This window comes from Phyllobates terribilis, unplaced genomic scaffold (genome assembly GCF_046119375.1).
Source record: "Phyllobates terribilis strain yellow unplaced genomic scaffold, ASM4611937v1 Scaffold_8__6_contigs__length_399053987, whole genome shotgun sequence".
Lineage (NCBI taxonomy): Eukaryota > Metazoa > Chordata > Amphibia > Anura > Dendrobatidae > Phyllobates > Phyllobates terribilis.
The window spans coordinates 327,631,321-327,644,735 of record NW_027362768.1 but is presented as its reverse complement, the minus strand read 5'-3'; the positions used below and the strand labels follow the sequence as shown (position 1 = coordinate 327,644,735).

The 13,415-nt window shown below is 44.4% G+C and overlaps 1 protein-coding gene across 4 annotated transcripts in view; it reads right to left on the bottom strand.

The window, feature by feature from the left end:
* FLNB (filamin B) overlaps positions 1-8,927 on the bottom strand; it is a 243,583-nt gene extending 234,656 nt beyond the window's left edge. For 2 of the 4 annotated variants that reach the window (XM_073644626.1, XM_073644627.1), the window contains exon 1: positions 8,531-8,927. In XM_073644626.1, coding sequence (XP_073500727.1) covers positions 8,531-8,822 — 292 coding nt within the window. In that variant the 5' untranslated portion in view covers positions 8,823-8,927. The remainder of the gene's footprint in view (positions 1-8,530) is intronic. The other 2 variants (XM_073644628.1, XM_073644629.1) reach the window with 1 other exon arrangement.
* Between the last annotated feature and the right edge of the window lie 4,488 nt (positions 8,928-13,415).

The window sequence follows — 13,415 nt, the reverse complement described above, 5'->3', positions numbered from 1 at the left end:
CCAAGATAATAAGATATGTTTGCCACCTATCAGGTTCTCTTATTCCTGGAATAAAGAATTCTACAGAGACATTCTAGAAGAAATTCTATTGTAATGTACCAAGTGTTCATCTCCATGAGAGCTTTAGAATTACATGTTATAACAACACATTTCTTATGCATCTTTGTTCACAAACAACTTTGTAGAAAGTTCAGTCTTTTGTGTCAAGAAAATATTTGGATTTACTGCGGACGGGCAATTTTTGACAGAAACCAAGTTGGTTTCAGGCTGTTCTCCTCCCACCTCCTCAGGCGGGTCTCCATAGTAATTCTTGTTGGTGTTTATCAAAAACAAAACGATATACACAGATTTGGAGAGAAATGTCACATACCACACGTCCATTAGTCAGACTTGTCTATTTCCAGAAGAAAAAAAAAAAAAAAGAAAAGAGAAGACCACAAATGGTATCCCATCTGATGTCCTACGACGCAATATATGGGACAATCCATGAACTGCACAAAACACTCAGCCAGTCATATGTTTTATGTTTTTCATATTTATGGTATCTCATAAAAAGTAAAGATTTTGGGAATTCCTTTTTTTCAAGAAACAGAACAACTCTTCTCAACCTACACTGTCCATATCAACTCTTCTCACTAGCATCTACAATTGCAGTTCCTACTCATTTAAAGCCACTATGCTGCACCTTTGCTGTTTTAATAAAATAAACCTTCTTGAAGCACCATGTTGGTCCCAGAAGAAGACAACCCAATTGGCCAACCTGTAGCACTAAGGTCTTTATTGTATGGGTTATTTGTGAATCCTCCCAGGAGTTCTTGTTAATGAGATGTTCTGTGTGTATATACAGAACATCTTTAATATGCAATTAAAGATGAAGATGCCCATGTTCTGGATGGACCCTCAGGATCATTACCTCTGATGGGCTTAATGAGCCCCAGTAAGGGAAGAGTCAGACAGCCATATAATTCGGACGAGGATTGCAACCCAATACTCGGACTGGTCGTCTGCTTTCCGACCCAAGGGGGAGAAAGAGGGGAGAAAGAGGGGAGAAAGAGGGGAGAAAGAGGGGAGAAAGAGGGGAGAAAGAGGGGAGAAAGAGGGGAGAAAGAGGGGAGAAAGAGGGGAGAAAGAGGGGAGAAAGAGGGGAGAAAGAGGGGAGAAAGAGGGGAGAAAGAGGGGAGAAAGAGGGGAGAAAGAGGGGAGAAAGAGGGGAGAAAGAGGGGAGAAAGAGGGGAGAAAGAGGGGAGAAAGAGGGGAGAAAGAGGGGAGAAAGAGGGGAGAAAGAGGGGAGAAAGAGGGGAGAAAGAGGGGAGAAAGAGGGGAGAAAGAGGGGAGAAAGAGGGGAGAAAGAGGGGAGAAAGAGGGGAGAAAGAGGGGAGAAAGAACAGTGGAAAGGAAAAGGGAACAAGACCAGAACAGAAGTAACAAGTGAAACAGAAAGGCTCAGGAACGAGAAGGAAGAGAGAACCCTAAGGACCCAGGAGATTGCGGGTGACGGGTTGGCCGAACAGGGTACCGGATCCCAAATTGGTGGAAGCGAATCATCTTCAGCCAAGAACCGGAGGTCGTGGCCAGCCCTTGGTGCGACCCCTCGCTACACCATGCTAGGAAGGCATACCATAGAGGGTCAGGGACGTGGGCACGTAGCCCTCCCAAGAGAAGGACCACGGGAGCTGGACATAAGCTTGGTCACTGGTGGGGCACGAGCCAGAGAAAGGACGGAAGGGAGCTTTGAGACATACTCCAGAAAGACCTGGGAGTTGACAGAGTCCCTTGCCTGGTGGACGCAGCACGGCTTGGGTGGTCACTGCTTCGCGAGAGTGACCTGGAGAATACAAACTGTGAGTAAAGGACATTGGATTGCAACACGTTGTCTGTGACTTCTTGCTCCTCCGGCACTATCTCCACCATCACTCCCATCATCCACGCTAACTGCCCTGAGGCTGTACTCCTCCCGTGGGGAGTCATCCCATTCTTAGCTGCACACAACACCGGCCTCAGCGGTCTGCCTTGCAGCGGCGGTCCCCATTGACCGCAATCCACGGGTGGCGTAGTTGGACTGTTATCTCACTAATAGGACTGCCACTGAATTGACCACCCTGGGCGCGGACCGGGTCGGCGCCACGGAGACTACAACCCCCAGCGATCCGGCTCCGGGTATTCCCCGCACACACGTGCACAAACGACACAGGCCCAGGGGGCGCGTCACATGCGACAGTCACAGACCCCTGCAATATAGAAGTTAAGCCCCCTATACACTTTTGATAGCAGTTGGCCGAATGACGGTTTGGCCAATAATTCACCCGGCAGCTGTCTCTCCCATACTCAAAAGCACTCGTTGTGCTGAATGTTCTCTATGAGAGAGCTGCTGCCAGACACATTTGCCAGTGGCTTTTCTCGCTGAGAACAAAAGAATCTAGTGTTGAAATTGGTCATGCCAGATTCTTATCGCCCCAGACATCATCTGTTGGGGGCCCCTATACTCATTAGGCTTTCGACTTAACCCGTCAATATCAGCAGGGTCGTCCAACGATAACCTAATGTGCACTCCCCAAAGCTTTCATTGCCTAAACAATTGCTATTGACTATGAACCGTACTTGTATGCAGGTTCACTATATCGATCATCACTAAGCTGTTGAAAGGCACCGCGTTTGTCAACTATTTTTCTGTAATCACTGTAGTTTAGGTCATAGGTGACAGTGCTATACATAGACTGACTTATCTGCATGTAGCAGAAGGGCACAGCTTCATATATCACATTGCAAGAAAAGTAATAAATCTACAAAACATTTTCTCAAGAAAAAGCAACTTATTTATCAGTTAAGTAAAAGTGACCACACAATTTACGAGGAATGTGACTTTGTCGTTAGCTGTGTCACTGGTGGAGAATGGGTATTTCAGGAATTTGTAAACTGGAATATTTCGCCAACATTAGTTAAAGTGTACCAGAATGAGAGTGACAAGTAGAATACGTTCAGGGGACGTTGCCTTCATCCAGTGTAGCTCAATCCAGGCTTAAAAAGATATATATGGGGGACATATTTTCAAACATTACTTTTATTAATTATGAGTATTCATGATTTAAAAAGGAGGCCTGGATGACTTATGAGGAATACAATATTACAGATTCTGGGTGCTAGACTCTGTGATGGGACGTTGATCCAGGGAAATAGTCTGACTGCGGAATGTGGAGTCAGGAAGGAATTTTAGCATCCGACTCATGGGATTTTTGTCTACTTCTGGATCATCAGGTTAAGGGATAGGTTGGACTTGAATCTTCTTTATGATTTAGCTATATCAGAAAATAAGAGAGGACTGAGATAGCCCCGAGTATGGACCGGTGACATTACAAATGTGAGCTCTGAAATAGTTAAAGAGGTTGCCCACTACTTTGACATTGCTGCCCTCTCCCTAGGATAGAGCATCAATGTATGATCGTTTGGGGTCCCGCACGCGGTACCCCCGCCGATCAGCCATTGTCAGTGCCGACAGCGGCAGCCACAAGTGCTTACCTGCGGTGTATGTGTGGCACCCCAGGGGTCTGGTTGCCACAGTAATAGAAATATTACGTCTGGGAGCAGGTGGAAGGTTTCTCTGGTCAGGAGCCCTAAGCATGCAACACTTCCTGCCCAGACCTGGGAGGGGAGGAATCTGTCCTTATAAACTGGGTCTGGGGCGGGATTAGAGTTCAGTCAGAGGCTGGAGACAGTTCCAGACACAGGGAGAGTTGCAGCAGGAGCTCTGTAGGAGCAGTAGCAGAAGACCAGGGGCTGGAAGCTAAGCAGAGATATAGCTTGCCCTGGCAGAAGAATCTAGGAACCGGACACAGGAGTCCGAGGCTGTGGGGACTGATATTCACCCAGCAGCAGAAACCAGCCGGCAGGGGATTCCAGGTCCTCTGGCCATAGAAGCCCGGCGGCTCAGTCACAAGGAAGGGACCAGCACCGCCATCCAGGAGCGGAGGCTACCAGAAGGCCCCAAGTCACCAGCCATACGGGTGAGCACCACACGGTATACTCAGGGACGTGGGCTACTTCTACCCGCTTACAGCAAGGTAGCCAGAAAGAGTGCAGATAGACGGGGAGGCCTACAACTCCACCTGGCCAGGGGAACTCCTGTTTGCTCGCAGACTGACCAGGCCCCTTATGTTAGCCAGTACTCCCGGGAGGGTCAGCCTCAATATCACCAGTAAAGACCCTGAACTGCACTGCAAAGACTCTGAGTCGTTCCCGCTTCATTTCCGCACCAGCACTACTAGTGCTGGGACTCCCGTGCACTATCACCCTCACCATCAACTACACTGCCCTGGGGCTCCACTCTTCCCGTGGGGAGTCACACTACCTCAGCTGCACACACCATCAGCCCCAGCGGTCTGCCTTGCAGCGGCGGTCCGCGCTGACCGCAATCCACGGGTGACATAGTCGGACAATTAACCTAAAACCCCCACAAAATACCGCCATCGGCCTGACCACCCTGAGCCACGGGACCGGGTCACCGCCACGGATTCTACGACCCCCAGAGACCCGGTTCCGGGTATCCCACACACGTCCACACTAGGCCCAGGGGGCGAGTCACATGGCCGTCAAGTTGTAGTGGCCGGCGCTTGTTACTGTACCTTCGCCTCCTATTTAATTAAATGGGAGGCGGATGTGCAGTAGCCCGTGGCGGCCACTACAGATGGATGGCCAAGCACTGCAGGCAAGGACTTCCGGCCGGCGGCATCAGTGAAAGTTGTGGACAACTTCTTTAAATAATCTATTCCATGGCAGATTGAGCCAGGGGTCACTACTAGAACCCATTATTTGCGTGGTGGTGGAAGGAGGACATTAGAGTGGTCTCCATTGGCAATGCCCAAGTGTTATAAAATAGTTTTCTGACTCCGTTTATTAGTTTGGTTACATCGAGTGTCTACTTTAGTGTCTCATATCCCATCATATATGATAATGTCTGTAAGGCGCTGTGGAATTAATGGCACTATATTTTCGCATCTATAACTGTCCAGTATGTTTTCAATGCCTCATGGCTAAAATCAGATGGTGCAGATGGCAGGGGAAAAAAAAATCTGCTTGATATCAACAAGAGATCTGGATTCAAAAATTCTGCATTTCTCCCCCCATCAAAATCTAAGCGCACGCTGGCATCTTCAGTGCACATATCAATGAAATGACCCTCAATGTAACGTAGTCAGGGCCCCTATAAACATTTTTATAACGTTTTTCTTTAGTTTTCAACTGTAGAACTAACATTAAAAGGTGATTATTTTGGGTAGTGTATTTGCCATTGTGTCATAAGGACAGTTTCTCCTGCCGGTTCCTTATCAGCAGAGAACAGGCCTAAAGTAGCTTGTTTCAACGCCCACATTTGTGCAGAACAAAGTCCGGAGAGACTACAGAAAGTGCTCACATGTACACGATTGTCACGCCTCATTCTCAGCAGAAATGATAAGATACTGAACAGATCCAAAAATAGTTATCGGACTCCTTGCATTATCCATCACGGCATTTCTTATGGACGCCATGTTGTCGCAATATTATCCACCAGATGCAGTGCTTATACGGGACAATTCCTCCATAATAGGACATCTCGTCGAGCAATTATTTTTACTTTGCAATTCTATATAAATCGGAGTTGAATCAGGGAAAACCAACCCCGCAGATTTTTAGGTCTGCTCTATTGAAGAAATATAGACAGTACATATTGTGCTCTTGCTTTTCTTACATAAAAAGGAACCCGTCAGCAGGTTTTTTTGATCACAAGTAGGGATGAGCGGACCAGTGGAAGTTCAAGTTCTTTGGGTTCGACCGAACTTTACTCCAAAGTTTGGTTTGGGTACCAAAACTAGAACCCGAACTCAATAGGGACCCGAACTTTGGAGCTGGAAAATATCTCTCGAACTCTAAAATGAACTTCTAGGAGAAGTCTGTGTTCAGAGTCCAGCATTGGACACTAGGTATCCGGTACGAACCCCAAACTTTACAGCTTTGGCTCGCACATCTCTAATCATAAGTCCATGCCCCACGTTCATAGAAATCCATCTGCGAAGTGTTATACAAATTAACCACAATTGGAAGGGGCTTGGCTTTGCGATTACTGCTCTCTGGCCTCTTTCTTCGCCTGCCGCTGGTCTCTTGTCAGTGACCTGATCTCCTATCGAGGACCAGCGCAAGCGCCATCATTCTGGCGATTTCCATGCACTTGACTTGCATGGGTGATCCAAATATCGGATCAATCTCAGAATGCTGCGACTTTTTCCCTCGGACAGACACTGTCCGATTTTTTTTCTTCTTCTGACATGTGCACGGCCCCATAGAACAACATTAGTCCGAGTGCGATCCGATGTTCTGTTGGATCACACTCAGACCGAAAATACTGTCTGCGCAAAAAAACAAAACAGATTGCTATATTGCACGCATTTTGGTATGGACGCCTGCGTCAAGTGGGAACATGTACATGTAGATTTCAAGGCAAGTCTGTACTTTGCATAACTTTTTGCCATTACAACCTGCTCACAATAACAGATTACATTTTAAATTTTTTCCTTTGTTTGGAATTATTTTTTTGACATTTCCAAAAGTTCATACACCCATTTTGATCAGTCAAATAATGCCAGTGATCTTAATCAATACTTGCATATTCAATCCTTGATGTGGTCATGTTGGAGGTATTGCAATCCATGCAGAGGAGTGCGGATCTTGTTTTTTTTATTTTAGTTCATAGGGTTGTAGTATTACAGGAATTAATATGAATTTAAAATATTGATCTTGGGGAGGAAAACACTTGATTTGCATGTACTTTAAATAGGAAAAATGGGAAAATGACTGATTATTTTTCTGTTAAATGCAGCAGAGGACAATTGAACTTGGATGCTTGAACACATAGGTGTGAATGACCATCATTAGGGTAATGTTCTATACATGTAAAGTTACTTTAAAACATCCTTCCTCTAGTGCATGTTAAAACCATTAACATGTTTATGCAAATGAGCCCTAAAACTTCAAAAAGTTTGGATGTGGCTGCAACTGAAGGTAACAGCTCATTGATGATGGGTCGAGAAGCTGGTCCCTCAACCACCAGCGAAAACCTTGTCTGTCCATATGTTTCAGCTGTTGTAGGGGAAATGTAGCATTTTATGGCACCACTCAAAAGAATGGCCAACCATGAAATGCTGGATCTGCCAGCACGGCTCTGTTCAGACTGGGGAATGCGGGAACCACCCTCTTGTGATGTCCATATGCTCGATCTATGATTAAGGACGAAAACCAAGTCCGGACAAACGTGTCCAAAAATTATCCCTTTTTCATCCTTATGTTCGTTATATAGAAATTTTATAATAAAGGCCAAATACAGTTTCCCATGTTAATAATTGCAATGAAAAATGCATGGCATCTGGATGGTAACCTGTCTATGATCCGGGTTTTTTGCACATACGTTGCCTTTTAATGGGCGAGTCTTATCTGAAACACAAAGAGACATCTGTCCGTTTGTCAAAACGGTAATGCATTTTTCTGACACTCATGAATTTTCTATAATTTTGGGGAAATGGGGTCGCGGCTTGCAAGTTGCCCATTATACAACTTATTTACTAAAGTTTTCTGCAAAAAGGCGTGCTGGTGGGCTACGCTAAATCCAGTCTAGTAAAGCTTCCTAACCATAATGTATGTGCACAGAGCTGAGGAATATGGAGCACACTACAGTAATAAATTTTTTTTTTTAAGTGCTAGGAAATACGCGCCATTTTTCCTACTATTGTTTGCGTGCAGATCAAGCATATTCGTTTTCTGCAGCGTTAATGATCGCTTTCTATTCCCATAAGAAGAACGCAATCTTCCTAATCTCAAGGGGCTTATTAAATTCATAACAAGGATAAGAAAAGAATAAAAATTATCCCGATAATGAGAATTTTACCCTGTCTATCAGACAGCACAATACTGGCGCCATCAGATATTACATTCTTCCAATATTTCATAGAGCCGCACCTGCCCTGGACCTCTCCTGTGTACCTGTACGTAGCCCAGGCCACACCCTGCCTCACCTGTAGCCTGAGCAGCAAAACACCGAAAAACACAATAATGAAAAACACAAAAAAGACCCAAACAGAAGGGTTCATAACAATATCTGACATCAGACGGGAGGTCACGGAGAAGCAGCAGAACACAATTCGACAGGTGTGCGCGGTCACGCCTGCAGAACGCCCCGCTCTACAGGCCCCTGTGCTTCCAACCTTTATGCAAAGCCATATAGGAAACGCACGTAACACAACATATAATGCAAGCGATTGAGATAAGATAACAATGTAACAGCGCAGAATTTTTTACAAGACAGGGAAGGAACCCCAAAAGTCACGCTCGATGTTAACCCTTTCAGTCTGCAGAAATGAATGAACTCTCGTCCTGCACGGTATAAATGTGCGAAGGTAGGATAAATGCATTCAATAAAATAAAAGCGCAATAGGAAAACTGTTTATCAAAGCTGCATCTGCACCTCCGAAACCCAAATTAAAGGGGGTTATAGAAATAATGTCATTCATACCTATGGACACCAGTTTAATGTTCTCTTTCTCCAAGAATTCCAAGGCGACGGACACGTTCTCCAGCTGCATCTGGCTGAAGGTGGGTCTCTGGTGGTACTTTCTATACATCCTCTTCTGGCTCAGCACCTCCAGCAGGGCGATAAGTCGCAGACCATCGCTCAGGTCAGTCTGCAGGTTGCCAATCCTCTTGTTGACACATTTCAGGTGCTCATTACACCAGCGGGTAAAGGTGTTCTGCTGGATCTTCTTCCATGGGGCATCTTCTGCCAGGTCCTTCTCGGTCACCGGCATTGTACACCACGCTGCTTTGTGCGGGAGATATGGGGGAAAGCTGCTATGTGTGAGCTGGAGCTGTAAGTGAATGTGATCTCTCCTGGCTCAGCTACTTCTGCACATGTGCGGAGCAACTCCTCCTCCCCAGGTTCTCCCTCTTCCTCCTCCTCATCGCTGGGTCATCGTTGCCATCTACTGGGTGCTAAGGAATTTGTTTCCGTTCATCCCGAATTGTCACGTTATTACTTATTTTTGTATAAAAAAAAAGACAAAAAGATACATAAAAAATGTTTATGGAAAACAGAAACTTTGTAATATATCTTATCAGAGAAATCTGCTTCTTTCTCCTCCTGGACTGATCATTCATTCTCAAAATTCTCTGCATTCAGTGAATGCAGACTGTCCCATTACTGAGATAGCAGTTGGTGCTCATAAAGTTTTATGGAGAACTGTAACTCCTCCCTCCTCCATGGGATTTTACAAGCACCAATTGTCCTCATCTATCTCAGTGATGTGAATAGCTGTTTTCACTGAATACAGATTTTACAACTTTGAGCGTGAAAGATCAGTCCAAGAGGAGAAAAAAGCAGATTTCTCTGATAAGATATATTACAAAGTTGCTTTTTTTTTTCATGCGTATTATTGATTTATGAAATAAAAATTAAAATGACGATTACTCTTTAAGGTTGATGGGAAGAATAATTCATTTTTTTACGGATCCATAGACTTTTAGTGCTGATTCTGATCTGACACTCAGGTAAAAATTGGACATTTCTCTGCAATTTTGCACCGACCATTCATGGAAAATCAAGGACATGTAAATGCCGCCATTCACTATTGTAAGTATGAGTGTTATCCATAAAAAAAACACACGGACGTGTGAATGAGGCCTTAGGCTACTACGTTCCCACTATGAGCCTTTGGTCAGTTTTTGATGTTGCAGACTTTCTGCAACTATTTCTCCAACCATTAACTAAAATAAATTATTTGCATTTTTTTTTTTCAAAAATACGCAGCGGAAAAAAACTCCCCCAAAAACTCATCGTGGGAACTTAGCTTTAGGGTGTTTTCACACTACATCTTTTTCAGGAGGGGGTTCGGAGCTGGTCCACTAAAAAAAAAAAAATGCCTGAAAACAGCTCAAAAAAGTCTCCAAAGAATTTTTCTTTTTAATTTTTACGGAAAATCAACTTACTGTTCACATATTGAGGCTTTTAACCCCTTCAGGTTTTCAAAAAAAAGCGCCAAAAGAAGTGAGCGGACGATTCCTCAGGCATTTTCCACTATGAAGCTGCTCCATACTTTGCAACAGAAGTCAATGGGAAGCCACCAGGGCATTTTTTTTTATTGCAGCATTTTTGCTTTTAACCCCTTAGTGACCAATAGACGTCTTACTACTGACCTGAGATATAAGAGACTAGCGTTCCCTGACAGGTGACAATCCTGTAACTGTCACCTGTACATTATAGCTGACAACTTGCTGCATCAGCCACGATCAGTGTTGGCACCGACCATGGACGTTTAACCCCTTATATTCTGCAGTCAATAGTGACTATAGAATCCTAATAGTTAACAGAGTGTGGGGGCTCCCTGTTTAACCTCATCAGCACTTTGAGATCTTAATTGTGTGGTCCTGATGTCTGCCGGCTACAGCGGCCTGTACAGAAGTTATCAAAATTTAGGTGATTAAAAAAAAACTTTTTCATTCTTTTGAAGCCACTTTCCATCACTTCCTGAAAAGAACCAGAAGGGTTAATGAACTACCTGAAAGCATTTTTAAATACCTTGAGGGGTGCGGTTTTTAAAATGTTATAACTTTTGGGTGGGTTCCAACATGTAGGACCCCCAAAAGTCACTTCAAAACTGAACAGATGCCTATGAAAATAAGCTTTGTAAATTTACTTGAAAAAAATGAAAAATTACTACATTTTTAAACCTTCTAAAATGCTAACAAAATAAAACAACACTTTACAAATGGTGCTGATGTAAAGCAGACATAAGGGAAATGTTATTTATTAATGTTTTTGTGTAGTATGACTATCGGGATTAAAGGGATAGTCATTCAAAGGGTGAAAATTGCAATTTTTAAAACATGTTTGTCAAATTTCTGATATTTTTATAAATAAACGCAAAACATGTCAACCTAAATTTACCATTATTATAAAGTATCATGTGTCTCAAGATCAATGTGATGTGTTGAAGCATTCCAGAGTTATTACTACATAAAGTGACACTGGTCGGATTAAAAAAAAAAATTGGCCAGTCACTAAGGGGTTAAAAAACGCCAGCGTTTTCTTAATTGACTAATGTTTGTAAAAAAAACAAAAAAAAAAACAGAAAGTTGTCTAAAAAATGCTAAAAAAAACCACACTAAAAGCACCCAAAAAAATCCCCAAAATCCCCTCCCTCCAAAAAAGAAAAAAGCTTGTAGAAAATAGTAAGAAAATCGCTGACAAACCTCTTCAAGATGCAGTAACAAAAACTCTTCAGGATGAAAAAAATCATGTGAATTTCTTGAAACTGTTCCTGAAACCTGTTCATTTTAACCTGCTTGAAAAAAGCTTAGTGTGATCAACCCCTTAGGGAATGTTCACACATAGCCTTTTTTTAATGCATTTATTTCTGCGTAAATAGAGCAGCCTATGACCATAACCCCATAGTGTAAATTAAGCACAGTTTTTGTTTGTTTTTATGTGTTTTTTTATGCTTTTTTTTTTTTAGTTAAGCCATTTTGGTCTCAATGGAGTAAAAATGCATAAAAACACTCAAATAATTGACATGTTGTTATTTAAAAAATATAATAATAATACACCCGCAGGTCAAAAAAACAGAAGGAAAACAAATCATATTCATTTTGTTGTAAAATGCTGAATATTTACTTCACAAAAGAAGGCAAAGAAAAAAGCATCAAAAACTCAATGACAGCTCTTGTTGTTTTACTTATGAAGCAGGTTGCTCAGGATGAACATAACTGTTGTCCGGGTCTCAGAGGACAAAGGACACAATTAAGATGAAAAATAATAAAAATAAAGAGTAAATAATGTTCTGTATAATACATGTATATTCTGTTTAAGGGAAGAGTCAGACAGCCATATAACTCGGACGGGGATTACAACACAATGCTCGGACTGCCCGGTGGCTCTCCTGAGAGCTTCATGTATTTCTATGCAGCTGTCACGCTTGGGTCGGGAGAGCCACCGGCCAGTCCATGCAGTGGTTTGGGCTGGTTCCCACCGAACCTGCAGTGATGACGTCCCGTCCATCAGTAAATTGATCACTGTAAGGCCGAAGTCTGACGGCCGTATAAATCAGACCAAGAATGGAACACAGAGCTGGGACTGGTCATTGGCTCTCCCCACCTGAGCGTGACAGCTTCATGTATTTTTTTCTATGGTGGGGAGAGCTGCCGGCCAGTCCTATCATTGCGTTCTGATCTCGGTCTGATTTATACGTCCCGTCCATCAGTAAATTGATCACTGTAAGGCCACAGTCAGACGGCCGTATAAATCAGACCGAGAATGGAACACAGTGCACGGACTGGTCGTCGGCTCTCCCCACCTGAGCGTGACAGCTTCATGTATTTTTTTCTATGGTGGGGAGAGCTGCCGGCCAGTCCGAGTATTGCGTTCTGATCTCGGTCTGATTTATATGGCCGTCTGACTGCGCCGTCACCATTCACTGACCGCTGAGGACAGTGATTGACTTAAAAAGATCATGAGAATGGGGGGTCCCCAAGTCCCCTACGGGATGCATGACCACCGCTCCATCTGAAGTCAATGGGACTTGCGTATTTATTCAGCTATCTTCGTCCATCCTGTAGAAGTGAATCGAGCTCTAGGCGAGCGTCCATTGTATATATCTGGATTCACTCCATTTAGCCATAGAAATTTCTGCAACAAATGCCCCAAAGTGAACTGTGCCTAGTGTGGCCTCCTTGACCTGTCGCCATTGACAATACATAGTCTGGTTTTCTATTGCAGAATGGTTTTATAACTCTTTAAAAATGAATCGTCTCATCCTGATTTAGTAAGTTTGCGGCCTGCGGCAGAGATACACGCCCATGACACGTCAGAGGAACTAGTTTGTCTGGTCCCTTATCAGTACAATTGTAGTGCCGGCGTCCCTGCCCTCTGCTAGGCAGGGACGCTGCTCCCCTCACCGCTCTGCCCCGTGCCCGGCGTCCCTCTCCCGCTCTGCTGTCAGCGCGCGCTCCTTCCCGGCGTCCTCCTCCCGCTCTGCTCTCAGCGCGCGCTCCTTCCCGGCCCCTGTGCTTAGGGCGCGCGCGCGCGCGCTCCCCTCCTCTTAAAGGGGCCGCGCGCGTCGTCCTAAGGAGTCCCCGGCCAATGGCCGGAGGACTTCATCATATATAAGGCACCTCCTCCAAAATGGAGGTGCCCGAGCAATGTTGTTTGCACCTGTGTCTCACCTGTGCTTCAGCCCTCAGGTCCCGTTGCCAGTTACCTGCCAGTTACCTGTCAGATTCCTGCTTGATTACTTGCTACCTGTCTGCTAGTCTGAGGTCCGACGGTCTGCCTTACTACTCCTGTCAGTCTGTCTAAGGACCAGCCTGACCGCTCACCTGGGAGCGCTTCTCCGCTACCTGCCTGCTTG